General features: G+C 33.3%; 1 protein-coding gene across 6 annotated transcripts in view; it reads left to right on the forward strand.

Annotated features, from left to right (window-relative positions):
- The window catches only part of FSTL5 (follistatin like 5), a 780,922-nt gene that overhangs the window by 519,504 nt on the left and 241,400 nt on the right, over positions 1-20,018 (forward strand). For all 6 annotated transcript variants that reach the window (XM_086703952.1, XM_086703953.1, XM_086703951.1 and 3 more), the window contains exon 7: positions 11,246-11,412. In XM_086703952.1, coding sequence (XP_086560078.1) covers positions 11,246-11,412 — 167 coding nt within the window. The remainder of the gene's footprint in view (positions 1-11,245; positions 11,413-20,018) is intronic.

Raw genomic sequence — 20,018 nt, forward strand, 5'->3', positions numbered from 1 at the left:
AAAACAGGAGGCTAAGAGCTGAGAATTTGTCAGTAAACTTGAAAGTGACAAGACAAAGAAAGGCTCTCTAGACAGAAATGTCTTTAGAGTTGAAAAGGGCAATTCATTAGCTGATTAGAGCTTGACTGGCTTGAGAATAGCCAACTCCCTTTTTTGTAATTTTCTGTTCATCAATCTTGAAAGCTTTTGACCTGTGCATTAGAAAGGAGATTCCCAGGCTCACAGCTGACACTACTTACTAAACCTGATGCTTTCCCAATTGTAAATGAATAAATTGGTATTCCACTATAAACAAAAGTATCCTGTGATTTTGATTAGCTCAGTCAATCCCCAATAGCTTAATTAATTCTGGATGAATTGTTAAATTTGTTTCTGAATTCGCATAGCTGAGACCCAGTCTTCTGAAGCTATGAAGAGCAGCCAAAATGAACAGCCAGCGTTCAATTCTCCATCTTTCAGGTCTATTCGCTGCAACCTAATAGGGAGACTCTAACTCTGTAAAACTTCATAGTGTAGGCGAATGCTCTGGATCCCAGTTTCAGTTTTATCAGCTAATAGCAGTGTGTTAAGGCAAACAACAATCTTCTCCTTTACCTGAATTGTTTTAATTAGGCAAACAATACTAAAATCTTTTCCAGTCTGAAATGCTCAAAATCTATATTACATTGCATGGAGGGAATAGTTAATTCATTTAGCTCTGCCGACTGACTGTAATCTAAAAATTGGTGACAAAATTTCAATTTATTAAAGACAGAGCAAATAATGTGTCATTTGATTGACTCCAACATTAACATCCTGGGGTTTCCTTGAGATAAGTTGAAGGAACGAACACAGGTTAACATTCTATCCTTATATCTGTAATAGCTTTTTAACACAGCACTGAACACACTGTGAACATACAGGAAATGGGTAGTGATTAGCTGATTGCTTTGCCCTGAGTGACAAATGAGGATTCACGGGCGAACTCTTCACGTTAGATTCTTTCCTTCGCATGTCTATGCAATTTCTCCTCGTAATTTATTACACTGAATTCCATTTATAGGTGATCATACTGAAGCTTTTAAAAGATTATTAGAGATAGATTTATTCAGTATTTCATGTATTCAGTAATTTAGGCATTTAGAGAGTAATTTCAGATTTTCTCAAATCACACATGGTATTTATTCCACAAATTGTACAGTAGAAAGATATTTGATTTTTTCAACATTTCATTATATTTTTCTTGATTTTTTGAAGGTAGAAAGTGATTATCATTATGTTCAATAGGCTTTGTTTTTTTTTTAACATGCATATTAAGTACATTAAAGGCACTTAGTTTGTATGTAAGAGTAGAACTAAAGTAGAGCCTAAATTGCCTTATGGGTCATGAGCCTGGATTTTTCTTCTTATGTTTAAGTAATATCAATGAAAATCAAACCAATACAATTTATATAAGCAGCGCCTTTTTCAAACAGATCATAATGTTATATTTCTATACATGGTAAAATGAGACCTATTTTAACTTACACATACTTCAATAGCTCTTTATTAGTAGTAACAGCTGTGGCATATCCAGAATTTACTAAAGACCAGGCACAGTAATAAGTATTTTAAAATATCATATTTTCACAATATTCTTAAGAGTTAGGCACCATCTTTATTGTAGAGATGGAAAAATTGAGAGTTTAAATCACAGAGTTTAAATAACTTGTCAAAAGTCTTCTGGGGGTGCCTGAGTGGCTCAGTCGGTTGAGCGTCCAACTTCGGCTCAGGATAAGATCTCACAGTTCACAAGTTCAATCCCCATGTCGGGCTCTGTGCTGACAGCTCGGAGCCTGGAGCTTGCTTTGATTCTGTGTCACCCTCTCTTTCTGCCCTTCCCCCACTCACGCTGTCTCTCTCCCTCAAAAATATAAATAAACGTAAAAAGTGTTTTTAAAAAAGTCTTCCGAATAGTGTGCATTAGAAATCAAAGGTATCCAAGTCATGTCTCAAATGTGAGTCTTCTTGATGATGTATTTCATGCTTTTATCCTCCATGCTCTTCAGACTTCATTGTCATTAGTGTGTATCTTTTTAAGATGATTGCTTTGCAAGATACCCTAAGATAGTACTTTTTTTTCTTCTCTGTAATTGTGATCAAAGACCAGAACTCTTCCCTTTGCATTAGCCATACTTAGTGCGTTGGGGAAAGTTCCTATTTGATCACCAAATGGCTGGTGAAGTTTCATTGATCTCTTTCTCACGTAATAGAATTACAAATGAGTGGGAGTGGAAAAGAGACAAAGGAAAAAAAAAGCAGATCATAACATCATTACCTCTTAGGGTAGTTGTGAAGACTAAATTAATCAAATACAGTAAAATCTTGGTTTGTGAGCATAATTCATTCCAGAGACATATTTGTAATCCAAAGTGCTTGTATATCAAAGTGAATTTTCCCATAAGAAATAATGGAAACTCAGATGATTTGTTCCATAACCCAAAAATATTCATATAAAAATGATTATAAGGGGTGCCTGGATGGCTCAGTCAGTTAAGCGTCAGACTTCTGCTCAGGTCATGATCTTACAGTTCACAAGTTTGAGCCCTGCGATGGGCCCTGTGCTAACAGCTCAGAACCTGGAGCCTGCTTCTGATTCTTTGTCTCCCTCTCACTCTGTCCCTCTCTCTCCCTCTCTCCCTTTCTGTCTCTCTCTCTCTCTCCCTCTCTCTTTCACACACACACACACACACACACAAATAAATAAACATTAATTTTTTTAAGTTTATAGTACTTAATATAATACAAAATAATGAATATACAACATATAAAGAAAAACAAATTAACTTACGCTTACCTTTGAAAATCTTCATGGCTGGTGTAAGGAAGACAAGAGAGAGGAGGGTTATTGTGTAGGATGATCTTCACTATCACTAATGGAATCCCTGCTATGTATTGGCTCAATGGAATCTTTTTCTGCATGGGAGCCATTGTATATGATGCATGAATATTGGCTACAGTACAGTATTAATAAACTCTTTTAACCACTATTTAATGTGACTGGCAATAAGGCAGTGGAGGAGGGTCTATGTCTGCTGGCAGCCTGACCTAGAATGAAGCAAAGCATTCCTAAGCTTACTCTTGTGTGGAAAAGTAAAGAACTGTCCATAGGTGCTTTGAAATGCCAAAAAAAAAATACACTAGTGCCAGTTGTGGGCACCTTCCAATGTTCTGAAAAACCACTAATTTCTGCGAAACACTGTGGCCTGAGACAGAGCATCCAAGCATGGGAGACTGTCACCCACAATCCTACAGAGACAGAGAGAGAGAGAGAGAGAGAGAGAGAGGAACAACTGGCTCAGTTGTGATATGTTCAGTGTCACATACTACTCATAGCAAGACATCGCTTGTTTATCAAGTTAAAATGTATTAGAAATGTTTGCTCGTCTTGCAGAACACTAGCAGAACAGGTTACGCACAATCCAAGGTTTTATTGTACTTAGAACAATGTCTAACAAATAGTAAGTGCTGAATAAATGCTGACGGCTACTTTCTATTTTTTACCTTAGTCCTCCAAGGAGCACTCACTTGTAAAGAGATTTTAAACTGGATATAATATAGCTTGAAATATCAATACCTTATTATTCCAGCTTATATACCTATAATGTTAAAATCATCCAGTTGTCTCTACCTTTGAAGTTTTCCAAATTGAAATGTTAAAATTAACTTGATTACTTTGGGTAATCATCACCCAGCTCTTTGTTGGATACAATTTTTGTTAGGTCAAATTTCAAAGTGAAATTATTCCTCATAAAAAAGAATTATTTCCCAAATTGTTACTGTCATACATATCACTGAATGAATAGACTTATTCTTCCCATATATCAGTTTAAAATTCAACTGTATATAATTTATTTGAAAGAGAGAAATTAAATATACTTGAAGAGAAAAGTTGAATGGTAATTGTACTACATTTATAAGATCATGGAAAGAGCATCAAAATCATGACTAAAAAAATGTGACTTAATATTGTAACATGTAAGATGTCTTTCAGTGTTATCAAAATATAGTCCTGTCTATAATTCTGTATTGTCCTTATTACAGAATTATAAAGAGATGACAAAATGAATTTCCAATTTTGTACAAGAAACTTTGCTCAGTTGTACAGAAAATCTCTTATTGAAAAGTCTTTTTAAAATATCTTCCCATAACTTTTAGATCCCTCCAATGACACAGGAAAAAATGACCTTTTTATTTTAACTAACTGCTACATACTTTATTTATGCTTATTATTATAACTCCTTCTGGTTTCCTTCACAATTTGTGGTGGAAATATTTCCATTTTCACTTGTATTCTCAGAATTTTCCTCTCTACTGATTCTTTTTTTTAAGGATAAACTCAGTATTTTTTTTAATCCTAATTCCAAAACCAGATTCTTCTCTCCCAAATTAGACCTCTTCTTTCCCCCACCCCTCACCCTCACTGTCTAATGTATTAAAGATCTAGAAAATATATGCATTGCTACCTCTATTAATTTATATATATATATATATATATATATACATGCAAACACTCTGCCTTCTCTGTGTCATTTTCGGCTTCCACAAGGCACATGGATAACTTTGTCTTTGGAAACATGAACTGGCGGGGCAAGTTTGGGTAGAAGAGACTTTATTTACCAATGGGGAAAGAAACTATATATGTGAATTCTCCCTCCAGGAATATAGGAATTTATGTTGCTTCATATTCTTCCTGACACTTGCTATCACGAGACTTTGTAATTTATGCCAGTGTGAAAGTTTTGGCTTAAACCTGCTTCTCCCTGATTACACATATTGTTAAATACTTTTTAGATTTTCCTTAGCCATATGGATTAATTAATTCATAGAGTATTTGTTCAAGTCTTTGTTTGGTGGTTCTTTGGACTTTGTCATTTACTTATTGATTTTTAGGTGATCTTTATTTATTCTACATATGAGCTTGTTTTGTGGATGACAAGTATCTTTTCCTGCTTGGTGGCTTACATTTTTGGTCTCTTAAAAGTACATTTTGAGGAATAGGTCATGTAAATTATCATGTGGTTAAACTTGTAAATCATTTCCCTTGTGGTGAGTTTGATGTTGCTGTTGTTTTTATTTGTTTTCATTTTGGTTTTTTGTTTTTGTTTTTTTTCTGTGCCTTAAAAAATCTTTCTCTACCCCAGGGTTATGAAGATATTCTTTTATGTTATCAGGCATTCTTGAAGTGTCAAGGTATAATGTTAAACTTTAATAGTTACATTTAAACACTTTCTTTGCTCTGCTTTCCTTCACACATCTTTGAGCTTCCATCTAGGAGCATTTTCCTTCGCCAGAAGAATCTCCTGCAGAATTTACTTTAAGACAAGTTTACTAGAGATCAATGTTCTTATTGTTTTTAAAAATGCATTTATTGGGGCGCCTGGGTGGCTCAGTCGGTTAAGCATCCGACTTCAGCTCAGGTCGTGATCTCACAATCCATGAGTTAAAGCCCCGCGATGGGCTCTGTGCTGACAGCTCAGAGCCTGGAGCCTGCTTCATATTCTGTGTCTCCCTCTCTCTCTGCCCCTCCCCTGCTCATGCTCTGTCTCTCTCTGTCTCAAAAATAAAAACATTAAAAAAAAGTTTAAAAAATGTATTTATTTATTTTTTATTTATATGTATAAAATATTGAGATTGATTTTATTTTGTTTTGTCATCTATACGATATCATTCACTAGCTTCTTGTTCCTGTTTTTGTTAATGATATCAGTTACTTTTCTAGTTTACTTACTGTGAAGGCAATCTGTTATTTTTTTATTTGCATAATTTTAAGAATATTCTTTCTCTTTGATTTTTCTTTAATTTTACTACTAAGTGTCTAGGTGTAGATTATTCTAGTTTTTTGTTTTCTTTGCTTCACATTTGATGATCTTCAATCTGTTGATTGGTATCTTTCAATGGAAAATCCTCAGGTACTATTTCTTCAAATACGTATTACTTTTGTTTTATTTTCTTTGTTTTCTCCTTTTGAGGTTCCACACAAACCTATTTTTGTTACCCTCGCCCATATTTTCAACTCTTTATCTTTTTGCTTCTCATTCTGTAGTGTTTCTTTTAATCTCTTCCCTAGTTTACTAATTCTCTTTTCTGCTGTGTCTAATCTGTTCTTATGTACAACAATTTAATTCTTAATTTCACTTATTACATTTTCTACTTATATAATTTCTACTTGGCTCTTCCATGAATTTATAATGTTTATTGATTGCATGTCTAAGGTCTTTGTCAAATTTCCTAACTTGATTATATTTTCATAAACAATACATTTTATAATTCTGGTGAGTTTGTTACTACTGTGTGGTATTTCTGCTTATTCTCATCATGTTGTCTTCTCTCTGTGAATGCCATATTATCCTTAATTGTTTATTGGGAATTTTATTTTCAGAATTGCTTATAATAATGATGGATGAGTAGGATGATATTATTTTACTATACAGGGGAAGATTTTATATCTTATGAGACACCTAGATAAAAGTGAGCTGTAGTCCATACTATTCACTTGCAGAGTAAGACATCTTCAAGTTCAAGTACAAACAGCATCTAGTCCATTATTGCACGTATCCTATATGGCTGGAGGAACAAAAGCCACCAAAAGGCTTTAAGCCTCAGTCATGTTCTCAAGATGGAAAATTTCCTAAAGGGATTTGTGACTCAAGGTGCAATCTTATCTCTCAAAGTTACAGTTCTCTCCAAGGCATAGATTGAGCAATTCCTCACTGTCCTGTTATCTCTTTCATGAGATAAAAATAAGAAGGAATGAGAAAGAATATGTCTCTCATATAGTCTTTTAAAATTTGTATTTGTATTTATTCCAGGGTTGGTTTTTTTGTTGTTGTTGTTGTTGTTTGTTATGTTACTTCTTTAGTAGAAGAGTTAGTCCAAATTATCTAATCCATTGCTACCAAAGGAAAATTTCTAGATCTCTTATTAAATTTATTTTGTTTTATTTTTGCAATGCATATTCTGATATAAACATACAATAGTTTACAGATAAGCAATTAGTATTAAAAATTCCAGACATTTTATCACAGTAAATTAGTGTATATCTTGACATGTCTAAATTAGGTAAGAATTAACATTTATTTTGAAATTACTTATTTCTTGACAAAAGATACCATCAGAATTTTCTAGTTAGTTAAGGAGTGTGTCATTGAGTAAGTGTGGTTTTATTATGAGAATAATTAATTATACCACTTAGGATTTCTAAGTGTCTTTTTTGGTGTGATGCATTTCTTACTTAAGTATTTTATTTTTTCTGTTTTTAATTAGTAATTACTTTTAATGAGGTAGAGAAGGGAAAAACACATGTAATTTGAAAATGTTGCTGATAAAATTTCTTCCATTTTTCATTCCTATAATAATAATTATATGCATAATTAAGGCAATAAGAATATAGAACTGGTATTAAAATATTCAACATAAGTATGTACTTAGGAACTTGGAAGGAACAGAATCCTGTTTATGATAAATTATATTTTTCTAATGATTTTAAAATAATTGATTTTTAAATCAATTTTTAAGTCAGTTACTAAAATCTTCTTTTTAATTGGTGTTTCACAAATATTCATAGTATTTTATTCCTTTTTTGGTACTATTTTCAGAACACATACTATATTTACACATGTTCCTATTACTATTTCTATCACCTAGGTTCTATTGGAATAAATGCTTTAAAAATACTTACCTACTGTGGTTGAAGTTGTACTCAACTGTACTTGTCTCTCTCTGGTTTTAGGTCCTGCTAGTATAGATAATTTTTCATTCCTTTGTAAGCGAGCTCTTAATATTCCTGTTAAGTTGTGAAAATGAGAAAGTGCAGAAAGGGTTCCAAAGGGAGACACTATTTTACTTGCCTCTCCCTTTTCCCAAGTAATCAAAAGAAAAGCTGATCTAGAAATGGCATTAATAGTCTTCATAAGATGAGATTAGAGGAAACGCCACAGCTGGATCTCTGATTTCTTCCCTTGAATACTTGAGAGGTCCTCCACTAGGAGACAAGGCTTATAGGTCAAAAAACGTGCTGAAGTGTTTCAAAAAATCTAGTACCATCTGTTAAACCTAGCCTGTATGTGATTTTACTCAAAGACTTTGATATGTGTGCTATTATTGGAGCTGAAAGAATGGAGGTGGGTACAAAAATGGTAGATCTTATTTTCTACAAAGTAGTTGTCTTCACATAACTAGCATAAGCTGTTTGTGGATAGAATGCTATAGAATGAAATATGCTTTCATTTAATGTATATCTATGAAAATGTAGATTAATCCTAATTAATAAGGAATTAAATTTTCAATATTTTTTCCTTGGAACTAATTTCGGAACTAACAACTTTGAACACTAAATATCCACAAACACTCAGAGACAACCAACCTGTACGAATAGCTCTTAAAATAAATGTTAAATCGGCTTACAGATTGATATATAGTTATTGTTTTGGGTCGTTAATCTAGACATAGTCACCATTTCTTTATAAAACATAAATCCAATATGCTTTATATGTATGTTCTTTACCATTAAAGCAGGTTTAATGAAATTTAGAATATAAGAATAAAAACGTTTAATGTCAGTGACTTTGTGAGATTAAATCTTTGCTTGTTAATAGCTATCAGAAAGACTAGTAAAATAAGTATGACAGTTTTGTAGGTAAAACAAATTTCGCTGCTAAACATATTTAAGCAAAGAACCACTTGATTTTGAGAAGTAGCAAGTGAACATAATTGGCTTGGTGTATGTAGTTCTATGTGATATACTAGAAAGAGGAGAAATGTATATGTAACATGAAATATGCAGGAAAAATTCTAAACAGTTTTCAAAATACATATCATTATTTAATAATACATATCACTGAGATAGTTTTAAAAATGATTTTAAAATGTAATCTCCAAATTAAAGAAAATTTTTTACTGTGCTTGTTAATATACCCTGGGTGAATAGTAATTCTTGTTTCTCATTATGCATCCTCTCAAAAAAATTACATTTTAGAAAGATGTCCCACATTGTTATGCCCTATCTTTCATTTACTCTAACATGTTCATATTATCTAATTAGCATTGTTAATGCATAACTACCAAAAGCACAACTGATTTGAATGCCCGGGGATCTAATACCAAATGATGGAGGTTAGTGAAGAGATTCCAAAGTGACTTAGTAGCAATTATATTGCTAAATGTCAGAATAACCAATGCTATTGGCTATTGGCATTGGTCAGAATAGCCAACGCTAACATATGGATTTTAGAACCAGATGTCCCCATTGTCTCTTGGATGATTTTATGAGAAACCAGAAGCTGGAATTGAGAAATGTTATTTAAAACTATAAATAATCCTTATGATACTCTCATGATGTTTTTACTCTTATAATTCTCTCTTTTTCTATAAGTTTATCATATTTTAAAAAACCTGAAGAACACTGTGTTTGAAAATTTCAGATGTTTTCTATGCTTAATTGGTCAAACATATAAAATATAGATAAATAAATAAATAAATAAATAAATAGTAACAGAATTAGTATTAAAGAGAAGCTTAAACATATTGCCTGTGTTCTTATTACTCAGGAAACTCTGAAATAAAATGTGAATACAGATGAATGTCATTAGGCAACATTAGGCTGTCAATACAAATGACTGAGCAACATGCTTGTTACCTATTTCTATCATTTCTGGATGTAATGACAAAAAGAATAATCTTGGGCTGAGTATCATAGGGTTTTTCAGTTTCAAAAGCATGCCTACCCCCTTCTTTGACAACACAAAACACTTCTGACTTAAGTAATTAAGGCTTTTAAATTTAGAAACTAGATTTTATATAACAATGTAAGGGTCAGTTTATTTCATTTATTTTCATAAGGTAATGGTGTGGCAGACAGTGGTTCATGACAATAGAGATCATTTAACATTCATACTTAGCATGTGCATGTGAGGAATTGTTTAATCCTGGTCTTACATTACAAAAATGCATGCCATTTTTGACATTGCTTTTTGTGATTGCACCAAAAAATAAAGTAACTGTTTATCAAATAGTTACATTCTATAAACTATTTGATAGGCATTTTTCTTCCTTCTCAAGAGGACACATGATTCTGAAAGAGAAAAAAAGAAGGTAGAATGGTGAAAGGAAAGGAAAGCGGCTTGTGGAGGAAACAGCAAGGATAGCACCTGATCATATTTATCGCAAATTAAAATCCATCACTTTCTCTACCCAATGCCCCCGTGAAAAATATCATCAATTGCAACAAAGGAACAAAAGATAATCATTGTTCCTCCCCACACTACCCCCATGGAAATTTCAGTTCAGAATTGTGGTTTGTGATATTTCTAACCTGGCTAAAACTGAGCAAAGTCAAAATGCAAGACTCAGTCATAGCATAGAAAAGACAGTGCCTGTGAATGTCAGCTGAGAAAACTAAAGGGCAACTTTCATGTGGAAGAAAACTGGTAGGCTTATCCAGTCATTTCTCATGATAATCGGCAATGACAGAGTTGTTAATTCCCATAATTGGTAAATATTGTCTGAAAGTAGAAAGGGACAGCCAGATCCAAGTTATAAATTATATTTACTGGTTCGGCAAAATTATTAGAAGAAATGCGTTGGGTAGTTAAAAATATTATATTTAACTTTAAAATTTAAGGATCAGGAAGCAAGTGTACTATACCAACATTGTCTGACTGATAAAGGCAGCTGGCAGAATTTCACTTAATTACTGTGTGGTTGGTGAACTTCAGTTTTTCCTCCTTCAACTTTCCAAATAAATCTTACTCCTTTAGAGTCAGTTTATGTTTCCCAGCATAATGATGCATTTTACCCATTCAGCTATGCTAGTGTTCTCTGAAGCCAGCCAGCAATGATCTCACCGCACCTACCATATAAATCTATCAGTGAATAAACAACATCATTTTTATTTCAATGCCGATGACACACTACATGTCGATTTGGCAGTTAAATAATTTATCTCTCTTTTGGGTGCAATCTGCCAGGCTTATTATAACTCTACTTCTGATATTCATTTCATGTTTAATAGTTCTTTGCCTCATGAGGATGCTTGTCAATCAATTAAATTGAAATGTCATTCTGACCTTTTATTGGAAACAATTTACTCTTTTTTTTCATTTCATCACAAGCTTTTTTCAATTTTATTCAAACTAAAAGCCTTAATTACTAGTATTCAGAAACTTTATAGTAATTAACCTTATAAAACTACAGGCTCATCAACATTACTGACACTTTATCTTTACAGAGGTTATCCAGTTGAGTCTGCCTGAAGATCAGAAACTAAGCATTACAGCAGCAACCGTGGGACAAAGTGCTGTTCTGAGCTGTGCCATTCAGGGGGCACTGAGACCCCCCATCATCTGGAAAAGGAACAATATTATTCTAAATAATTTAGATTTGGAAGACATCAATGTGAGTACATACATAGGTGTTCCTTTATAATTTGTGTATTTCATGTGATATACTCTAGGCCTTGTGAAGTCTGAGTAGCTTAATGAATATTGGGTGTAGTGTAGAAGAGAATTGGAACATTGTCATATCCACACTACTGACTAGGATGTGCACTATAGATCAAATGAAATTATCCAAATCACTTGTGTCGGTGTGGTAAGCAGGTAACGTAGCACTGTGTTGGTGGGATCATATCAACTTAAACCAATAATGTCTGCCTGTCAGAATTTCTACAATTACTAACAATTAATCTTTATGTATTTGCTATTATGGTTAAGCAACCACCTTTAGCTTGTGAGGTGTTAAATTGGGGAAAGGCGGTTTTTGCTTCAAATTCTTCATAATGTATTAGAAATAATAAATATCAATCAAGCAACAAATGGTTTATTTTTTCTAGAATGAAATTGGAATATATTTTTCCACTCAGTTCTCTCCTAGAAATTCAGAATCTAAACTCAATTTGAAAGGTTACTGCTCTGAAAATGAAACAGAAATAGAACAAACTTCAGGGTATTCATCTGTTTCTTCCACGCTATGTGTTCCAAGTGGGGATTAAAATGTATACATCATCCTAGATGATGAAAAGAAGTAAAAATTGTGCATTATGGGATGCCCATGGAAATGATGTAGGGCAATCTTTTGTCTTAGTGATTTGGGGATTTTATGATCTCTTTGAACATAAATTTTAGTTATTTTTTATTATTGCTCAGGAAAGCCATCACCTATCCACTCATTCTTTATTGCTTCATAAAGAAACCCTAAAACACAGATCTAAGAGAGTCACTTCTATATGTTACATCTTACTAATACTCTTGTTTAATGGCCTCAAATTATTCAAAAAAGAAGCTTTCTAATTTTAATTTTTAAATTTAATATTTTTTCTAACTTTGCTTACATCTGTAAAATTTCTTTGGAGAGTACATGGAGAATAATATTTAATTCTTAAGGTATCATGAACACTGTGCATTAGAACAGCTATAATCTCTGGAGCATTCAACAGTCTTTGAGAGATATCGCCTTAAATAAAGCCACATTGGGTTTGCTTTTTATGTTGTTATGTCTACATTTTATCTTTTATTTTTCTATCTTCATTCTTACTATCATGTTTTCCACTGTTATTTCCAGAGGCCCCTGTATTCTATGGTGCTGTGGTTTGAATACCTTAAAATAAGCTCATTTGAATTGTTTCAAGACTAAGAAAGGGTATGCTATGAGTAATACCCTATGGAAAAATTGTAAAAATGGGCATATTCTCGTGCATAGATCTTATAAATTATTTTACTTACTTCCTAACTTTTGACTCTGTTCTAGAAATGTGAAATCTCTAGAAAAATGATTATAGATTAAGTTAGATGTATAAAATATATGTGAGAATTAGATAAATTCTGGTATCAATAAATACATTTTTATTAAAGTTATTTTGGTTACATTTCATAAAGCAGGTAAATTTTAAGAAATTTAAAAACATTTTCAAGAATTGGAAAGTTTCAATTTCATTACAAGTCATATTTAAATAAGTTGGACAAATGTTCATAATCTGTAGTATACACATAACTGCCAGCACTCCAAATAAAACTGTAGGGATATCTTTGAAAGGGATATTTATTTAATGTCCCAATGTACTACTGGAGTTTTCATTTAAATGCATTTACCAGTAGAACTAAAGTGTGAAATAAAGCAGTTATAAACTATTACTTATTGTGTTTTGTTTTATACTTATTCTTGCTTAAAGTCTGCTAAAATATGGACCACACCATGTAAATAAACAATCTATCTATCTATCTATCTATCTATCTATCTATCTATCTATCATCTATCTATTTCTATCCATCTGTATATAGTGTATAGTTTATTGTAGTTAATAAACTATATGGTTTTAAAATATATAACTGTATTAAATATAATAAACTATCATAGTCAACCATATATTATAGTATATTATACATATTATTATATTGTATTTATTATATAATAAACTATTCTAGTTTATTTGATAGATAGATAGATAGATAGATAGATAGATAGATAGATAGATAGATGATAGATAGATACACACAGAGAGTCAGTACTATCTCTAGTGGACATATGATGTGTCTTCTGATTACTCAACATCTTTTAAACACCCCTTCAAATATTTTGTCAATGCTTGAATTTTTTTCTTCCCCAAGATAGAAACCAAAGTCTTATTTAATTAGCCTTCTTTGCAGTTAGGGAGTAGATATGTAAATAAAGCTCTAACAAAAAGACTGCTAAAGGCTTCATTTCATAAGCAAGAACAGGGAATTACAGGTACTTTACAGAATTCACTCTCCCATCCATTCTTCCTTATAAGTGCTGTGGCAGCAGATTCTACTTGCCAGGACATTAGTGATAAAAGTTCTGGAGTTGGTCAGTGTTTAGGTATAATTGGGTTTTCATTGGACAGTGTCAACCTGTGGCTTGTGCATTTTTCCATAAGGATGGCTTCTCATTCCATAAGGATGACACTCAGTTCTGGATATTCTATGACCTTCCTACTATCTTCATTAAATGTCTTTCTTGCTTAAAACTCGCTAGAATGGGTTCTATTGTTTGCCTCTAAGAATGTTGTTTAATTAAATTTTCGGGTGTACTATGTTAAGAAACATCTATAAATTACATATTCTTTTTTTTTTTAAGTTAAATTATTTTGAGAGAGAGAGAGCCGAGGAGGGTCAGATTGAGAGAGAGACAGAAAGAATATTCCAAGCAGGTTCTGCACTGTCAGAGCAGAGCCTGATGAGGGACTAGAACTCACGAACTGAGGAGATCATGACCTGAGCCAAAATCAAGAGTCGGGCGTTTAACAGACTGAGCTACCCAGGTGCCCCTATAATTATATCTTCTTGAAATGTATATTTCATCATTAGATATAGATTTTGGATGTGTTGAAAGACCAAAATGACCTCAGTATAGTAAAATACATTCATTGTTTATAAGCAAAGAGAACTTCAAACCTTTCAGATATGAGTCAGTTTTATACCTACTTTGTACATATTTATTTTCACAAAAGTGGGTTTAGTTACCATTAAATTATGTAAGGTTAAAATTATAACCACTGACTCAGTGATAGTTTTCAAAATTCTTTCTCATTATTTAATATATATTAGGTAGGATTTAATATATACTTACCTAGGCAATACATACATACTTTCTGATTGCAAAAGATTAAAATAATATAGACATATTTTTTTTTTAATTTTTTTTTCAATGTTTATTTATTTTTGGGACAGAGAGAGACAGAGCATGAACGGGGGAGGGGCAGAGAGAGAGGGAGACACAGAATCGGAAACAGGCTCCAGGCTCTGAGCCATCAGCCCAGAGCCCGACGCGGGGCTCGAACTCCCGGACCGCGAGATTGTGACCTGGCTGAAGTCGGACGCTTAACCGACTGCGCCACCCAGGCGCCCCAATATAGACATATTTTTAAAGCATAACTACCCCTTGTTTTATTTCCACTTACTCTCATTTTTAAGTGCAGAAGAAATCCTGTGAGATTGCTTTTAATCTCCCTTCTATGAGCTGCAAATATAATTTTATTTTTTTAGTAGGCTAGATTCATATTAATCCTCATTATGTCACTACTTTATTATCTTATTAGTCCTAAAGACAACTACATGAAGCAGGGAATCTTATCCCTATTTACCTATGTGGGGATTTATGCTAGAGAGTTGTTCACCCAAGGTTGTTGAGCTGATAAATGGTACAGCTGGAATGTTTATATGGCCTGATAGACTCTAGTTCTTGAGCTTAACCACTGCATGGAAGTGAGATGGTCTGTCATTTTATGCTACCCTTTGAAAAGTGCACCCCAAATAATTCTGGCCCCTATACATTACTAATAGATTTTATATCCTCGGTTATTATGTGTGAGACAGATTGATATTGTTAATGTTAGAAGACTTTCATTTTGCTTGTCTTCTGTCTTCTGTTTTGTATCAAATAAATAAAATAACATCACTGAACTACTGGAGGCAGTGACAGTGGTTTGCAACACAGGCTGGGGATTCACACTGTCTGAATTCCAATTAATATTCAATCTCTTGGGAATGATGTGCTCTCGTTATTCAACCCACCTATGCCCAGCTTCCTTATCTGTAAATTGAAGCTAACAGTAGAATGAACTCATTTTTTCACAAGAGCTAATGGCATAAAGCATTTTAAAACTGGTAACGCTGTATGAATCATACTGTAAATGTTCAGTTAAACTAGGTTCTTGGCTTTCTTTTCTCTCTTCTCCTCCTCCTCCCAACCTCTTCCTCTTTCTTCCCTTCTTCCTGATATATATTTCAACAGCACAGAAACACTCAACCTGCCTAAAACCACAGGAATTCAATGCTAGGACACATACAGCAATAAGAGTGTTTGAAAACTCACAGGAAATGCCCCCACCAAATTTGGTCCAATTATAGTCACTAAAACTGGAAGTTGTTTTTTTGTTTTGTTTTGTTTTGTTTTTGTTTTGTTTTTCTATTCAGTGCAACTTTAGGAATCAGGCTGACGAAACTTTCTTTAGCAATCTTGTATTAATCCCTGCTCTAAAGATATGCCATTAAATTCACTCAGGGGGTGCCTGGGTGGCTTAATTCGTTAAGTGTCTGACTTCAGCTCAGGTCATGATCTCAGGGTCCCTTGAGTTCAAATCCTACCTGCGGCTCTGTGCTGAAAGCTGGGAGCCTGAAGCCTGCTTCAGATTCTGTGTCCCCCTTTCTCTCTGCCCCTCCCCCATTCATGCTCTCTCTCTCTCTCTCTCTCTCTCAAAAATAAATAAAAACATTAAAAAGTTTTTAAAAATGCACTCAGCTACTATATACTTATATATTTTTCTTAGTATCTGTGCCCTCAGTCCTCAACCTAAATTTCTGCAATAGATCATTGGTTTATTTACATCATTTTGTTTTGGGTAGTACTTGGCACACAAACTACACTTCTGGCATTATTGTGATTGAACTTGAGTCCTAATGCTGGTCTGCTGAGCCATGACCAGGGATGCAGATGGGGAGGTATGAGGTACAGAGTATGAGTCTCCCATTCACCTTTTTTCTCTCCAGCTGGTTTTTAGATTCCAGCCTTAATTTTGCCACTTATTAGCTATGTAATCACAACGAATAGACTGAACCAATTTAAGGTACAGTCTCTTCATCTATACAAGGAGATATTGTCATATAATTCAGTGACACATATCAATTTGCACATAAAATATGAGCTATTTATTTTATCACTATCAGTAGCGTGATTCAACATGGCATTGTTGATCATGCTTAATAACATATGTAAAGCCCCATGAAAATATTATTTCAAAATAGCCTGATATAATTTATATCATTATAACATTCAACAACTTTAAAAGTAGACTTACTAGACAAAATACTGAACTCACAGACACATTTGAATTTCAGATATACAATACATATTTTTTTCACTATAGGCATATACCAAATGTACAATGGGATATACTTTTACAAGAATCATTTTTTGCCTGTCTGAAATTCAACTTTAATTAGGTGCTGCATGTTATTTGCTATGTCAGGCACTCTATTTACATAAAGTCAGATTGGCTTGAATACTGCATGAAAACCATTTTCTTACAAATGATACTGTGGCTTATATCACTGAGATTAAAAGTTTGAACTTTCAAAAGTTCATATGAATTTAATACATTGACTTTGTGGAGTCTGTACTGTTTTCCCATCTTAACATGCATTCTGTGATTTTTGTTTCTTTTTCATCTATCTAACCTGTTAGTAATTGTGTCTGGCACTGAGAAGAGGTGAGAAAAAATAGTGGATTAAATGCACAGGAGTTTGTTCTTTCAAGAAACATATTGTCCATAGCTGGCATGATTGCTCCATGAAGCATCTGGATCTCAATCTTCTATCTTCTTTTTCTGACATTCCAAGAGCATGGCTCTTATCTTCAAGGTCATCTCAGGGGTCAAGAAGGCTGTTGGAACTCCAGTCACCAATCTATATTCCATCATCCTGTAATCCAGGTCCACAAGAGTACAAAGCAGGTAAAACATGAAGGAACTTATTCCTGGAAGTCCCACAACTGTTTATGGGTCACCGATGTGCAATAACTGGCATAACTATACTAGGGAGACTGGTAAATACCATCGTTTAGCTAGGCATACTGCTCAGCCTTCTGTTACAAAGGAGGAACAGGAGAGCAATCTCTACTTCTCTACCCGAGGCCATCTAAGAGGATGTAAGATGTTCTACTGTTTTCTTTACACTTTTGTTTTGTTTTGTTTTTCTGCATTAATTAAATGTGATTATCCATCTGAATTCCAATCTGAGCATCTCTGCACACCAATTTTGTTCCGTTGGTAGTTTCATCAGTCATCAATTTCCTTCCTTGATTTTTTTATTTTGCTTTTATAGGCCTCTCTGGAAATATTCCACTAAGTTTGGGGCACCTGGGTGGCTCAGTTGGTTAAGTGTCTGGCTTCAGTTCAGGTCATGATCTCGCGGTTCATGAGTTCGAGCCCTGCATTGGGCTCTGTGCTGACAGCTCAGGGCCTAGAGCCTGCTTCATATTCTGTGTCTCCCTCTCTCTCTGCCCTTCTCCTGCTCACGCTCTGTCTCTCTCTGTCTCTCAAAAATAAACATTAAAAAAATAAAAAAATATATATATTCCACTAAGTTTTATTTATATATTTTGCATGTAGTCTGATGATTTTTTTTTCTGATAATTCTTAAGATAGCTCTGTCTATCCCTGCAGCTTATTTGAAGTGATTCTCACCATGTACATTAACTTCCACTTAAAGCAAAGCATTCTCAGGGTGCCTAGGTGGCTCAGTCAGTGAAGCATCTGACTTCAGCTCAGGTCATGATCTCACAGTCCGTGAGTTCGAGCCCCGTGTTGGGCTCTGTGCTGACAGTTCAGAGCCTGGAGCCTGCTTTAGATTCTGTGTCTCCCACTCTCTGACCCTCCCCCGTTCATGCTCTGTCTCTCTCCATCCCAAAAATAAATAAACATTAAAAAAAAATTTAAAGCAAAGCATTCTCTTGAAAAAAGATAAGTCACTCACAGACAATTGAAATAATCACTTTAATTCCAATCAAAATCCAATTGCAGGTGTGGGCAGTTTGCATTTGATGATTTGTTTTGTTTTTTTGTTTTGTTTTGTTTTGTTTTGTTTTTTGTCTCTAAATATTACATTTCCTAGTACATAGTTGGCAAACTAGTACTGGGAGATAACGTATCCAAGCATAATAATGAAATTTGATCCAAATTAAAAACTTTAATAAAATAAAATTTTATTATTAATTTTATTTTAATATGTTTGAAGTTTTAAAGCCATTAAATGCTTACTATAGAATACTATACCTTATTATGATATCTTATTTCAGAAAATATGCTGAACTTCAAATTTAGAAGTAAAATCCCTAAGGAATACTTAGTTCCCAGAGACTGAAAGTGATTTTAGTAGTAGAGAATTCTGACTTTGTTTCTCAGGTTTAATACTTAAAGCAGTGTGAGGATATAACTTTTTCCCTTAAATCTATGAATTTTAAAGTTCTCATATATAAAGACAGACATTTTTACCCCTTATGTTATTCTTTGGTAACATAACCAAAATTATAGATCTCTGATAAAAACCATTTAATTAGCAAGATTTAATTTTAACTTTTTAGAAACCTGCAGTGTTGCCTTTCAATATGGAACATATTAGAGTATAATGTCAAAACTAGTTATTAAAAAGAACGGTATTGACTTTTTTCTTCTCTAGACTATAAACAATCCATTTCTTGTTCCATCTTAACTAAAAATGTAGACATTTAACGTTTGGTATATAATACATATTTCACCATGTAATTTTCATCACTAATTTATTTTTAATATAAGCCTGAGGCCACTGTGGCTCTTAAAATCCAAGGGGAATTAGAGAATATTTATGATTCAAAATCTTCCAAGCCAAATAAAGCAGGGAGCATTGGCAAGGCTGAAGATGTTGGATTTCTTCCACAAACATCAAATATGCAACATGCATTCATTTTCCACCAATAATTGTTAAATTGGTGAAATTGCACGTAATCATAAACATTGCCTAAGAGTGTTCTGCTTTAAAATGAGTATTGTTCCTAACTTGCTTTGTTCTGCTGATACAACGGAACACTGCATATTACAATTCACCTCTTAGAAAAGTATTAAAATCAGTAATTTAAAAATATTTTTAAATGTAATTGGCCATATTCTTTTTGAACTTATTGTTACAAATAGCAACATATAAAAACAAAAGTATTCATGTGTGGATACGTGAATGAAATAGTCACATACTAGTTTGTTGAGTACCTGGTAATGTATTTTTTTTTAATTTTTAAAAATTTAGGTCCAGTTTTCAAAGTTATGACAGATCATGTTATTTAAATAGGTTTATGAGAAATATTAATTTGGAAGCATGACTTTACTATGACATTCTTTTTTTTTTTTCAATATGAACTTTGGCTGAATATCTATATAGATTCTTAAATTGATGAACTTTTTTTTTCATTTTTCCCCCTCATTATGTGTCTAAACCCATGGCTTTAATTACTACGTTTAA

The sequence above is a fragment of the Puma concolor genome, chromosome B1 (genome assembly GCF_028749965.1).
Source record: "Puma concolor isolate L17-30 chromosome B1, mPumCon1.1.hap2, whole genome shotgun sequence".
In the NCBI taxonomy this organism is placed as follows: Eukaryota; Metazoa; Chordata; class Mammalia; order Carnivora; family Felidae; genus Puma; species Puma concolor.